The sequence below is a fragment of the Arachis hypogaea genome, chromosome 1, assembly GCF_003086295.3.
Source record: "Arachis hypogaea cultivar Tifrunner chromosome 1, arahy.Tifrunner.gnm2.J5K5, whole genome shotgun sequence".
NCBI classification, from domain to species: Eukaryota; Viridiplantae; Streptophyta; class Magnoliopsida; order Fabales; family Fabaceae; genus Arachis; species Arachis hypogaea.
In genome coordinates this window covers 80028453-80042616 of record NC_092036.1, presented here as the reverse complement: position 1 = coordinate 80042616, position 14164 = coordinate 80028453, and the positions used below count along the sequence as shown (strand labels likewise).

The 14164-nt window shown below is 36.1% G+C and overlaps 1 protein-coding gene across 1 annotated transcript; it reads left to right on the top strand.

The window, feature by feature from the left end:
- Positions 1 to 777: 777 nt before the first annotated feature.
- On the top strand, positions 778 to 4573 carry LOC112695328 (uncharacterized). The gene is made up of 6 exons (XM_025747634.3): positions 778 to 1418; positions 1547 to 1660; positions 2943 to 3023; positions 3395 to 3567; positions 3695 to 3791; positions 4240 to 4573. The coding sequence occupies exons 1-6, from the start codon at positions 1179 to 1181 to the stop codon at positions 4351 to 4353; spliced, it is 819 nt and encodes a 272-aa protein (XP_025603419.1). The 5' UTR covers positions 778 to 1178; the 3' UTR covers positions 4354 to 4573.
- Positions 4574 to 14164: the final 9591 nt, after the last annotated feature.

Sequence of the window (14164 nt, the reverse complement as noted above, 5' to 3'; positions counted from 1 at the left end):
AAATTAGTATCAAAATTCATGTTTTACTTAATTCTACCACATGAAATTATAAAATTCTATTTTCTAATTTTTTGGATTAATATTAATTTATTGACTAATTATTTGTTAATTATGCGGGGTTTACAACAAGAACACTAAATTTTGTGCCTCTGTCTTTTATGTCTTTTATGTCTTGTTTTTAGTGTCTTTTCTTATCTTGTTTTCATAAATAAACGCAGCATAGAGACGAAGAAGCTAGACCTGGTGAAGAAGATAAACAACGCATCGCGAAGAACGATAGGACGACGGTGGTAAAAATGGTTGCGACAATAAAAGCTAGGATTTGTCACCTCTTTTCTTTCTTTGCAAAAGAGAAGAGCACTTGGTTCTAATTTTTTACGTGAGTAAAGAATTTAAAAAAATTTTTAGAGGAATATTTTTAAATTTTCATTTTTTTAAAAATGCCAAAACAATACCGTTTTGAAATAATTTGTTAGATTTCGATTCGGTTTAAAGAATTCGAACAATTTATTTATTTTTTATTGGTTTTTATAATTGGCAAATCTTTTACCAAATCAAATAAAAAATATCATTGGTTTTTAATTGGACCAGCCTTTTAAAACATTAGTAGATATTATAACAAATTCGAAATAAATTAGTATTTTTTTTAATTTTTAGTATAATTATCACGGATAATTGTCTAATCTATTAATTATGTAACATTTTAAAAATAAATGAAAATAAAAATTAAACAATTTAAATTATTTATTTATTTTTTATTTTTTCTTTCCTCCTCGTACACATATTTTCATTTCCATCGCAGCTAACGCCTAGCGCACTGATAACTCTAAATAATGAAACGAGTAAAAACGAAAAATGTTTATAAAATTATTTTATTTTATTTTATTTTCGTTCGTTGGATATTCTACAAATGGATAATTTGGTAACCTCACGTTTTGTTTGTGGTGCTAATTTGGCATCTTAAGCTTCAATTCAACTCAACAGTGTGAGAGAACACATTAACCATAGTAGCACCAATGCAGTAACGCTGCACAGAAAAACCAAAGTGCGGTGAAGATTCTTATGCTAAGTTTCCAATCATCAATGGCTGCATGTTCAAGCCATCACTCTCACTAGCGTAGCTTAGCTTAGGTTACTTTTGCAACCGAAAGAGAAAGAAGAAGAAAAATAGGGGGGGAATGCAATTGTTAAGCATAAAGAGTTTAGGGGATTTACGGTTATTGAGCTCGACCACGACGAATCGGAAGAGGGAATGGGCGAATTGCAGCATGAGAAGGAGAGTGGCGATCTTGGCGTGTGCTTCGGAGAGAAACGGTTATGGAAGTGGCAGAGAAGACAGCACCACAAGCTCCTTTCAGTCTCGGAGCCACACTTACGCACTCTTAAAGCAGCAGATGGAGGTAGCTGCTAAATCTGAGGTGATGATCTTTTTGGAAATTGCCAAAATGTTTATTGTACCAGCAGGTTTTCTTTGTTTATTTTCTGTTCAGTTTTTTATGATTAATTAAGCTTTTTTTTCCCCCGAAAAATTCATTGGCGTATGTAGGATTACAAAGAAGCCGCTAGGATTCGAGACTCACTCAAGCTGTTTGAGGAGGAGGAGCCTGTTTTGCGTTTAAGGAGATTGCTCAAGGAAGCCATTGCTGATGAGAGATTCAAGGTCTTTATTCTTATTTTTCTTCTTTCAATCATTTCATTTATTGTGCCTAACTAACTTTTCGTACTAAGCTAGTTAACTACTCTTCAAGCTGTACATATATTCACGGTTAGTTGCTGACTGACTAACCACTAGGGAGGAAAATAACTAACTTCCTGTGTGAAGCTAACTAACTGAACTGACAAGAGGTTTTGGGGGCATTTTCTGTTCTGTGATTTCGATAGGTAAAGCTCTCAGGTAACAGTTGGTCTTGGAGTGGAGTACTTGACTGTAGGATCCTTGTTTAGGTTGGTTAAATTTCTGGTTCAACTGGAAAATGTTTAAATAGGAAGCTTGCCCATTTCATAGTTTGAATTAGAGACATTAATGGGATATAACTGCATATCAATGTTTCGACATACATTCTGAGACTGAGACTGAGAGACAGAGATTAGGAGATAGAGACTGAAGGACAAACTAAATTAAGTCTCTGTATTGTGTTTGATATAAAATGTACTGGATTGAGTTATGTCTAACTATCATATTTGGCTTAAGATAAATATAAAGATTGAGGGGTAGATTTAGAATTTGAGAAGTTAAATGAGAGTCTTTTTTTTTTAATATTATTAAAGTTTAGTCTCCAGTTCCAGAAATTTTGGTCCCCTCTGTTCCCCACTTTCTGGAGGTACTAAAGAGACTGAACTTTTGTGTCTGGGACTCAGGTTTTAGTTCAAGTCTCTAACTACCAAATATAATATTGAGTCCCAGTTCCTCAGTTTCATTCCAATCTCTGGAAATAAACACTACCTAATAGTTTCTCGTTGTTTTGGTTTGATTTACTGTTGGTATAATTAGTTGTATACTATTACTGATCATGGGCCGCACATTATTATTAGAATTCAGCTTTTTAAGTAGTATGGTATATGAGTAGGCTTGATAATCTTGCAGAAGAAAGCTTGATTGCATGCATGTATGCTTGAGTTCTGCTTGGTTATTCCATGAATACTGTCTTCAAAATCAGTAACTATTTGTTATAAAGCCAGCCAGTAAGCAAACAAAATTTCGAGCAGTTATGCTTCTATGCTCAAGCTGATAGTAGCTCACTAGCACCATCTGACTTGAAATTTAATTGTCCTATTCTTCTCAAGTTGAATTTTCTTTCAAAGTTTGTTGGACTATAAGATTGGTACCCTTATCCTTCATCTTCTATTGTGAATTGACAAAACTTGGCCTCTTTCAAGTGTTTGTGCTGTTACGCATATTTTCTTAAAAATATGCATTCTGACGGACTCTCCCTTTTTCACAGGATGCAGCCAAATACCGTGATGAACTAAAAAGCATTGCCCCACATTCATTTTTAAAATGTTCAAGTGATGCTACAACATTGGTATGACCGCTACATTCAGTTAAATACTAATCTTCATATTTTAAATTATTCGATCTTGACGTAATCTTATATCTAAACCGAGTTAAATGTGACTTCCCTTTTTAAAACAGTGTTTAGATTTGATAGCCTTGGTTAAACTATTAGTTTAATATAATTTCAAACATGGAAATGTCGATTCAGCTCTTGCAAAAATGTTCCAAATTTCTTTTTCTTTTTCTTTTTCTTTTTCTTCTTCTTTTCTTCTCTTGTAGAAACTGTTAAACTTGTAATTTCTGGGAGTAAATGCCTTTAGCGCTTTATCTAATCTGGGACATCACTTACTAGGACACAAGGGAATTCTGAACACTTGACATATATTTCAACTTGTTCAGGGAATCAGGGTTCAAGTTAGGAGTATATATATAGAGGGAAGAAGTCAACCTTCGAAGGGGCTATACTTCTTTGCATATAGAATAAGAATCTCCAATAACTCAGACCAACCTGTTCAACTTCTTAGAAGGCATTGGATTATAACAGATGGTAATGGGAAAATGGAAAATGTCTGGTGAGCTTATTATCTTTTGCTTTTCTATTTTGTTGTATTATGCTTTCTAGGTGTTTCTTTTTCCTTTTGAATCCATGGTGTTTCCAGTTCAACATAACTTCTATGCTTTGTTTTTTAAATATCACAGGGGGAGTGGTGTTGTAGGTGAACAGCCAACAATACTTCCCGGGACTAGTTTTGAATACTCTTCAGCATGCCCATTGAACACACCAAATGGTAGAATGGTAAGAAATGCTTTTCTTTCAATTTTATTTATTTCATTAGTTTGGGCAATTCTTTGTTCTCTAATGATGCAATAACTAGTAACTACCACTCTTTGGAATATCTATAATTTTATAGAAACACTATCATTTAGAAATTGAGGAAGTAGTAGTAATATAACCACAGTCCACAACGAAGGATAGAAGCATAAAATTTCTTCCCTTTATTTATATATTCCTGGAAAATTATTAATCATTTTGCTTCAATAAAATAAATTGTCTACTCGAAGTATATACATGACATAGTTTTTCTGCTAATTCCCCATTGTTTTAAACTCATTGTTATAGTTGTTTATTTGATTCAAGATTGATTCTGAATTTCAAGCATTTGCATATATGCCTCCGCATCAGTCCCACATAATAAAACCATATTATACCTTAAATCTTGTCATTTTGGATTTTTATAATGCAGGAAGGTGACTTTGAGATGATACACATTGATAAAGTAGGCTCAAGATCGTTTAACGTGGCCATTGCCCCTTTTTCTCTGTCACTCCTTGGAGATGATGAAGGCAATTCTGTTTGAGACAGAATTGCAATACCACTTTCTGAGGTTTTTGTGTCGAATTAGCGCCGAAATGTGATCAAGGATTAAAAGCAGTCAAAATTCATATTTGCATTATTATTTAAGAGTAAATTTTTGCCACTGTTGCGAAACTGACGATCAACAAATATTTTTCCATGCATATGTACATAATGATGTGAAGAATTTGGGGATTTATACTATAGATAGTTCAAAGTTCCAACTCTGCTATTTCCAATCACTATTTCATTTTATCTCAATGTATGCAGAGGGCGGCGAAATTACACTATATTCTGTGTTATTTGTTGACCGAGGTTTGCATTTTTCTTCTCGACAATTATTTGAAGTGGTTGTAATGAAAATGGAGAAAAGCAAACAATGTTATCACCTTTTGAGGGATCATCTCACTATATGGATATGTTTTGGATGTGAGCAACCATGGGCCAATATCTATCCACTTTCAGCATTGTATCTGCGCGCCAGGAGTGGATAATTTCTGATCGATAGTGTGTATGTTGGGAAGGTAATAAGATTTATAGCACAGAGAAATATTGAGTGTGAAAGACTATTTTTTATTTTCAAATGTTCAAATGATTGAATGGTTACATATATATACTACACAGAGGGCACAACTCATCAAATCTTTATAGAGCTTATTTGGAATGTTAGGAATTAGAATTCACTCAAGAGTCGAATTCTTTTTCTTGTTTTAAAAAAATAAAAAATGAATGATTTGAATTCTTTCGAGAATTCCAATTTTCATTTTTTCTTCGTTTATAAATCAGACTAAAAGGGGCTCTATTAATATATTATAGTCATTCCAAATCATGGAATTAAGTTTTAAATAGAAATGAATTCATTTTTTAATAGAAATAGAATTCTTTTTTATGTTAAATGATTTCCAAACAAACTCATAAAGATATTTATAGATCCTAAAAGAATGAAAGTAACTAACAAATTGATGAGTCATCATCTTCTAAAAGCATATTAGTACTAAGGAGAAAGACAAAAATAACAAAATGAAAGATGAATGAGTAATTATATTGATTGGCCTTTTATGTTCTCTCATCTCTAAGTGATGGACTTTTTTTTCATTGTGCTCCAATATGTCCTCGCAAGCTGGAGGATGATATATTTTGAAAATACCTAGCTTGAACAAGTTTTTCCGGAATGACTGAGAAGAGAGAGGTTTAGTGAAAATATCGGTAAGTTGATTAGATGAAGAGACGGGAAGAAGTTTCATGCCATCAGCTTGAGCCTTTTGATGGACTGGGTGACAATCAAATTCATAGTGATTGGTTTGTTCATGGAAAACGAGAATTACAGCAATGTGGAGTGCACTTTGATTGTCACAATATAGCACGGGGTTTGGCCGCATGATACATTCAAAACCTTAAGTAGATTTAAGATCCATTAGAGTTCACAAGTTGTGTTGGCGAGTGCACGATATTCGACATCAGTTGATGAATGAGCTACTGTTGATTGCATTTTAGTTTTTCAGAAAATTAAGAAATCACTCAAAAAAAAAAAAAGAAACTAGTTAATGAGCTTCTTGTGTTTGGGCAACCAGCTCAATTGGAGTCTGATGAGAGAACTTTTGCGTGGTCTAGAATTCAGAATAAATTTCCGTTGCAAGTATAACTTCTAAACCAACAAAAGTCCTTTCATACAAACGTTTTGGTTATCACAAGTAACAAACCCCTAAATAAATTGATAACCGAAGTATTTAAACCTCAGGTCGTCTTCTCAAGGAATTGCAGGGAGGTATGTTCTTATTATTGGTTATGAGTTTGTAATTTGGGGGTTTTGAGAATGAGGAACAAATAAAATAAATGACAAGTAAAATAAATAAATGACTATAAAATAAACTCTTGGCAAGGTGTGAGAAATTGGAAGGCCTATCCTAGTTATCCTTATCAATGATGACGAAAATTGAATCTTGACTCCACTTAGTTAACCTCTGCTGTTGCAAAGGAAGGTCAAGTGGCTAATTAGTTTGATCTTCAAATCCTAGTTAATTCCTAGGAAAAGATTGGGATTATAGAAGTTCAAGCTAATTAGTAAAGATAGCGGTTATCGATCACGTTGAGTTTGATAACTCAAGAGTTACTGATTTCCTAACCAAAGCCAAGAATGTGGAAAGCTGAATTGAAATCATAAATATGAAAACATTTCAATAATGTATAATCCTAACATGAAAAGTTCATAAGCCAATTGGGCAACATAAATCAAATACCAATAAAAGCATTAAAGTATCTGAAAATAAGAGATAAATATAAAGTAAAGGAAATATTGAACCTGATGAAGAGTTGAAATAAATCCAAATTTCTAAAAATCCTAATTTCTAAATCCTAAGAGAGAGGAGAGAGCCTCTCTCTCTAAAAACTACATCTAAACTACCAATGATGAATTATGAAAAGCATGATTATGAATGAATGGATTCCCCACTTTATAGCCTCTAATATGTGTTTTCTGGGCTGCAAACTGGGTCGAAAACAGCCTAGAAATCGCTGGAGAAGAAATCTGCCACGCTGATTTTCATAACTGCGACGCGTCCGCGTGGATGACGCGTTCGCGTCGCCTAGTGTCAGGGCAACTATGGCATATTATATATCAAATCGAAGCCCCGGACGTTAGCTTTCCAACGCAACTAAAACCGCGTCGTTTGGACCTCTGTAGCTCAAGTTATGACCGTTTTAGTGCGAGAGGGTCAGGCTGACAGCTTTGCAGTTCCTTCAATTTCTTGTATTCCTTCCGCTTTTGCATGCTTCCTTTCCATCCTCCAAGCCATTCCTGCCCTATAATCCCTGAAATCACTAAACACACATATCACGGCATCTAATGGCAATAAGAGAGGATTAATATTAGCAAATATAAGACCAAAGAAGCATGTTTCAATCATAGCACAAATTCCGGAAGGAAAACGTAAAACATGCGATTAGTATGAATAAATGGGTAAAGAGTTGATAAAAACCACTCAATTGAGCACAAGATGAACCATGAAATAGTGGTTTATCAACCTCCCCACACTTAAACATTAGCATGTCCTCATGCTAAGCTCAAGAGAACTAAAAGAGTGAAGGGGAATGGTAGAATGTTTGAAATGCAACCTATCTATATGAATGCAACTACATGCAAAAATGATTCTACCTTCTTGGTTAAAAGTAAATAAGTTCTCCAAGACAAAAATAATTCAAATCCCACTAATTCAAATCATATAAAATAAAGACAAGTAAACTTGTAAGAAGATAGCTCATGAAAGCAGGGAACATAGAATTAAGCACTGAACCCTCACTGGTAGTGTATATCACTCTAGTCTCTCTAGTGTATAGGGTAATCACTCTACTCTTCCCTAGTCATGCTTTCTAAATATTGTTCTTCATCTAACCAATCAACAAATAATTAATGTACCAATGCACACATCATGAGGTCTTTTCAAGGTTATAATGGGGCCAAAGCAAGGGTGAGGATATATGTATGGCTAAGTGATCTATAAATTGAATCTTTGAGTAACCTGAGCTATCACCTAACATACATACATTCTATATAACTTCTAAAATCATGCCTAGCTACCCATAATTCCCACTTTTGTATAATTCTCATACTCATGTACCAATTTTTTTTTTTATATTTCTTTACTTTTATCACATGTGCATTGATCTTTATTAAAGCTTAACATTGGGGTAATTTTATCCCCTTATTCACTTACTTATTTATTGAATTTTTTTTTTCTGAAACATAACTTATCAATGCACATGGATTTTCCATTATATATATATATATATATATATATATATATATATATATATATATATATATATATATTTATTTTGGTTTTTCATGAGTAGGTTCCCAAATTCCCAATATTCAAATAAATTAGAAACATGATACATTCCCTTATTAACCCATGTTCTCACAGTTTTCCCACACTTAGTTGATACATAATCTCTATCTTAAGCTAACCAAAGATTCAATTTGGGATTTTTACTTTTGTTTTTCTACTTAAGGCTAGTGATGTGGTTATAGAACAGAAGGGGGTTAAAAGGCTCAAGGTGGCTAACAAGGGTGATGTAAAGGGTAGGCTTATTTGGGATAAGTGAGCTAAAATCAAATAATGGCCTCAATCATATGCAAACATGTAAATACACTAAATATTGGACATATAGAATGGAACAAAGCAGAGATTGCAATTATAGAGAAGAAAACACACAAGAATAAAAATTTATGGTTAAATAATGTAACCATATAAATAAGCTCAAAATCTCACAGGTTGTGTGTTCTTTGGCTCAAAAACTATGTTCCAAATACAACTTCAAACAAGTGTAACAAAAAATTTTATTCAAATTAGTGAAATGCTATAAAAAGTTTCTTGCAAAAGAAATTATTACTTTAACCAAGTGGTAAAATATGCAAAAATCAAACAAATATGCAAATACAACAATGAACTATCAAATAAAATAAAACATTGGTGTTGAAATAGGAAATAACTAACCCATGGAGATCGGTATCGACCTCCCCACACTTAAAGATTGCACCGTCCTCGGTGCATGCTAAGATGTGCAGGTGGACGGGTTGTTCCAACTGATGTTTTTCTCCAAAGATTGTGCAGATGGACTTGTCTTCTCTCCCCATGTAAACGTCTTCCGCTTCCCTTCCGGGTGGCCATCCTGAAAGAAAATAGGGAAGAAAAGTAACCCAGAAATAAAGATAAGAAAATAAATGAAGTATTGTTGGGTTAATGCCAAATGATAAGGGTTTCATTTACATGGAAGCTTCAACATGTACGTGAGAAAACAATAGAAGCCATAGCATGCCAGTGGGACAAAATGTACAACAATGGGGAAGAGAGTGGGTAATGAAAGACAATGTAAGTTTATGCCAATGTAAAAGGAATACAGGTATAAAAGATTGACATCGACAGAAAATGAACATTACCCAACATTGTAAAACAAGTCACTAAGCATCAAAATGACACCAGAAAAGATGTAACAGTTAAATAAGAAAATCAACACCAAAGGAAAAAGAAAAGAAAAATATGCACTAAATTAAAATGCAATGAATGAAATATGCAAATAAATTAAGTAAAATAAAATGAAAGATAAGAAGAATGAGAGGGGAAAGAAGTGAGTAAGAAAGGAGGGAGGGAAAAATTAGGATTGGGAAGAAAGGATAAGATATTTGGCAAATTAGGATAAGCTGTGCGGCGCAAGCGACGCGGACGCGTGGGGCACGCGGTCGCGTGACTTACGCTTTAAGTTAATCGACGCGGTCGCGTCGGTCATGCGGTCGCGTGACACATGTTATGCTTCTGGCGCGAGTGCAGCCTCGCGCCTGCACAACTCTGTTCGAATTATTTTATTTGCCAAATTTGGGGTGACGCGATCGCGTGGGGCATGCGATCGCGTGAGTGGGCTTTAGAAGGGAATGATGCGGACGCGTGAGCCATGCGTCCGCGTAGGTAGAATTGTGCGTTCAGCACCAATCCAGCACCACTCTCGCACAATAATTCGTTGTGCACCCTTTTTACGTCGAAAATCAGGGCATGCGGCCGCGTGGGTCACGCGGTCGCGTGGGAGGCCAATATTCCCATGTGACGCGGAAGCGTCGGCGACGCGGTCGCGTGGGTCGATTTGTGCCACTGGCACGCCTCCAGCCACGGTCCAGCGTGACTTTCTGTTCAATTCTTTTCTTCCTAACGCACTAGTGACGTGGACGCGTCAGCGACGCTGCCACGTTGCGTGCGTGTTTTCCCTTTTTTTATGCAGTATGCAGAGTGCAATGCTTAATATGAATGCTATGCATGATTCCAGGTTCAATAAAAACTCAAAAGCAGACTAAAATTTAACTGAAAAAAGAACGGTCATACCATGGTGGGTTGTCTCCTACCTAGCACTTTTAGTTAAAGTCCTTAAGTTGGACATTTGGTGAGCTCCTTGTCATGGTGGTTTATGCTTGTACTGATCCAGGAATCTCCACCAATGTTTGCAAATCCAATATCCTCCGGGATCCCAAATCTTGTTTCTACACCCGTCTTCAAGTTGATTATCATGATTCCATCCAGGTGGTTCAGCTTTAGAATTCTCACTGAAGCGTCCAAACAACTTCCTAGACCCATTCAATTGAGCTCTATACCAACCTTTGCATTTAAATTTTGAGCTTCCAACCATAATGAACCTTGCAGGACAGATCTTACCACTGACCATCTTTTTCTTACTCTTAATGCCACAAAGAGTTCTAAGTTGGCCATCCGTCTCCAGTAGCCCGTGTTCAAGTGGAATTAGAAAGCTAAGGGATATGAATTTTACCCACTTGAATGTTGTGAAGGATGATGGCAACTTAGGGGGAGGTGTTTCTAATGAACGTGCAAGCTCCACTCCCTTGTGCTCTTCTTCGACATCTTCCACCTCTTTGTAATTTTCAATATCAACCTCTTCCTTTTGGTGAATTTCTTCCAATTTAATCTCTTCTTCATTGTTCACCAAGGGCATGGGAGGTTGTGCCTCTTCTTCTTGAATCTCCATCTCTTGATTAACCTCTTCCAAGTCTTCTATTATGACATGCCTTGGAGGTTGTACACCCTCCTTAATAACAAATTCAAACTCCTTAGAAGAGGGTTCTGTGACTCGAGGTTCCAGTAGAGGTTCTGCAACTCCTAAATCTTCAACCACGTCGTCCTCTGTAACTATTATGGGTTTCTCCACTTGTTCCAGTACAAAGTCATGCTCCTTATTGTCCACTATAGTCTCTAGTGTCTCCTTCATGCTACGTTCTTCATTAGATTCTCCACATGAAGCCATGGGGGTTCCTTGAGTGTTCAAACGTCTGGAAGGTAATTGATTTATTGCTTGCTCCAATTGATGAAGGGTTGCATGAAATTGATCTACTGTTTCCTTGAAATGACCCCTTGACTCTTGTTCCTCTTTGATGATTACCTTTCCATGACAACTCCCTTCAAATACTCCTTCATCTTCAAGGGTCTCTCCTACCTTCACCTTTAGTGCCTCCTCTAGCTCCTTATGAAGTATGGGTTCGCGAAGACGATCTTCTCTCTCTTGTTCCATATCAATAGCATCGTTGGGATCATCTTGCTCTTGGATTGATGGATGTGGGTGCTCTTCCATGGATGGTGGTGATGGAATGGGTGGATCATTATGTGGTTGAAAAGAAAGTGCACTAGAGCTTGAGGGTTGATTGTTGAAGGTATTTGGTGGTCCGATTCGGGCGGTGAGAGCTTGTATAGTAGAGTTTAGATCGGTAAATGCTTTCTCCATGGAGGTTTGGGGTGGATAGGAAGGTTCATTTGTTGGGAGAAGGGGTTCATGGTAGGAAGGTGGTTCATCTTGATAATAATAAGGAGATGGTGTATATTGAGGTGGTGGTTCTGTGTATGGTTCATTTGGCTTATAAGGTTGTTGGTATGGTGGGTACGGGTTAGGATCGTATGAGGGTGTTTGGTGGTAAGGGGCTCGTGAGTATGGTGGTCCAAAGCTATGTTGAGGAGGGGGTTCATAGGCGTATGGAGGTGGTTGTTGCCATGAGGGTTGATTAAATCCTTTTGGCTCTGTCCATCTTTGATTGTTCCAACCTTGATGCCTGTTCTCATTGTAATTTCTTCTTCCTGCAACATAATTGTAACCAGACTCATAGCCAAATGGGTGAGAGTTCATAGTAGTGAGAGAAAATAAAAATAGAAACTAACAAAAAGAAAGTATTTTGAAAAAGATATAATTTTTGAATTTTTTTTTGAAAAAATATTTACAATAACCAATAATAAGGCACACGTTTGCAATTTCCCAACAACGGCGCCATTTTGATGAGAGAACTTTTGCGTGGTCTTGAATTCAGAATAAATTTCCGTTGCAAGTATAGCTTCTAAACCAACAAAAGTCCTTTCATACAAACATTTTGATTGTCACAAGTAACAAACCCCTAAATAAATTGATAACCGAAGTATTTAAACCTCGGGTCATCTTCTCAAGGAATTGCAGGGAGGTATGTTCTTACTATTGGTTATGAGTTTGTAATTTGGGGGTTTTGAGAATGAGGAACAAATAAAATAAATGACAAGTAAAATAAACTCTTGGCAAGGTGTGAGAAATTGGAAGGCCTATCCTAGTTATCCTTATCAATGATGACAAAAATTGAATCTTGACTCCACTTAGTTTACCTCTGCTGTTGCAAAGGAAGGTCAAGTGGCTAATTAGTTTGATCTTCAAATCCTAGTTAATTCCTAGGAAAAGATTGGGATTATAGAAGTTCAAGCTAATTAGTAAAGATAGCGATTATCGATCACGTTGAGTTTGATAACTCAAGAGTTACTGATTTTCTAACCAAAGCCAAGAATGTGGAAAACTGAATTGAAATCATAAATCTGAAAACATCTCAATAATGTATAATCCTAACATGAAAAGTTCATAAGCCAATTGGGCAACATAAATCAAATACCAATAAAAGCATTAAAGTATCTGAAAATAAGAGATAAATATAAAGTAAAGGAAATATTCAACCTGATGAAGAGTTGAAATAAATCCAAATTTCTAAAAATCCTAATTTCTAAATCCTAAGAGAGAGGAGAGAGCCTCCCTCTCTAAAAACTACATCTAAACTACCAATTATGAATTATGAAAAGCATGATTATGAATAAATGGATTCTCCCACTTTATAGCCTCTAATCTGTGTTTTCTGGGCCACAAACTGGGTCGAAAACAGCCCAGAAGTTGCTGGAGAAGAAATCTGCCACGCTGATTTTCGTAACTGCGACGCGTCCGCGTGGATGACGCGTTCGCGTTGGCTAGCGTCAGGGCAACTACGGCATATTATATATTAAATCGAAGCCCCGGACGTTAGCTTTCAAACGCAACTGGAACCGCATCGTTTGGACCTCTGTGGCTCAAGTTATGACCGTTTTAGTGCGAGAGGGTCAGGCTGACAGCTTTGCAGTTCCTTCAATTTCTTGTATTCCTTCCACTTTTGCATGCTTCCTTTCCATCCTCCAAGCCATTCCTATCCTATAATCCCTGAAATCACTGAACACACATATCACGGCATCTAATGGCAATAAGAGAGGATTAATATTAGCAAATATAATACCAAAGAAGCATGTTTTCAATCATAGCACAAATTCCGGAAGGAAAACGTAAAACATGCGATTAATATGAATAAATGGGTAAAGAGTTGATAAAAATCACTCAATTGAGCACAAGATGAACCATGAAATAGTGGTTTATCAGAGTCGCTAAAAACCAGATAACTGTAGAGCAAAAGTTCTAAGAAAGAAAATACAATGTCCTGGGCTGTTCTTTAAGTAACGAAGCACCCTGATGGTAGCACAATAGTGAGTGTGAGTTGGAGAGGCTGTAAAATGACTTAATTGTTGGGTTGCATAAGTGATGTCAAGCCGAGCTGTTGTAAGATAAAGAAGATGACCAACAAGACAACGGTATACAGTAGGATCAGGAAGCAAAGGACCACTATCTTGGGATACTCTGGTGGCATTATCCATGAGTGATGGAGCAGGCTTAGCCCCTAGTAAGCCTCAATCAGTCAATAAATCCAAGCAATAATTGTATTGAGAAAGGGATATCCCTTAGGCAGAATGGGCAACTTATTCCCAAAACATATTTCAAGATGCCCAAGCCTTTAATTTTGAAGTGATTATCCAAAATTCTTTTAATGGAGGGCATATCATAAACAGAGTTACCAGTTAATACAATGTCATCAACATAAACTAGCAAAATCCAAATCTCAGAACCAACTATCTTAACGAACAAGCTATAATAAAAAATTGCCTGTTGATACCCACAAGATGAAAGAA

Excerpts from the sequence above, each read along its gene's own strand:
- LOC112695328 (XM_025747634.3), top strand. The coding sequence starts at position 1,179 with ATGCAATTGTTAAGCATAAAGAGTTTAGGGGATTTACGGTTATTGAGC. Across the intron at positions 1,661-2,942 it reads TTGCTGATGAGAGATTCAAG|GATGCAGCCAAATACCGTGA; the intron begins GTCTTTATTCTT and ends CCTTTTTCACAG. Across the intron at positions 3,568-3,694 it reads GGGAAAATGGAAAATGTCTG|GGGGAGTGGTGTTGTAGGTG; the intron begins GTGAGCTTATTA and ends TAAATATCACAG.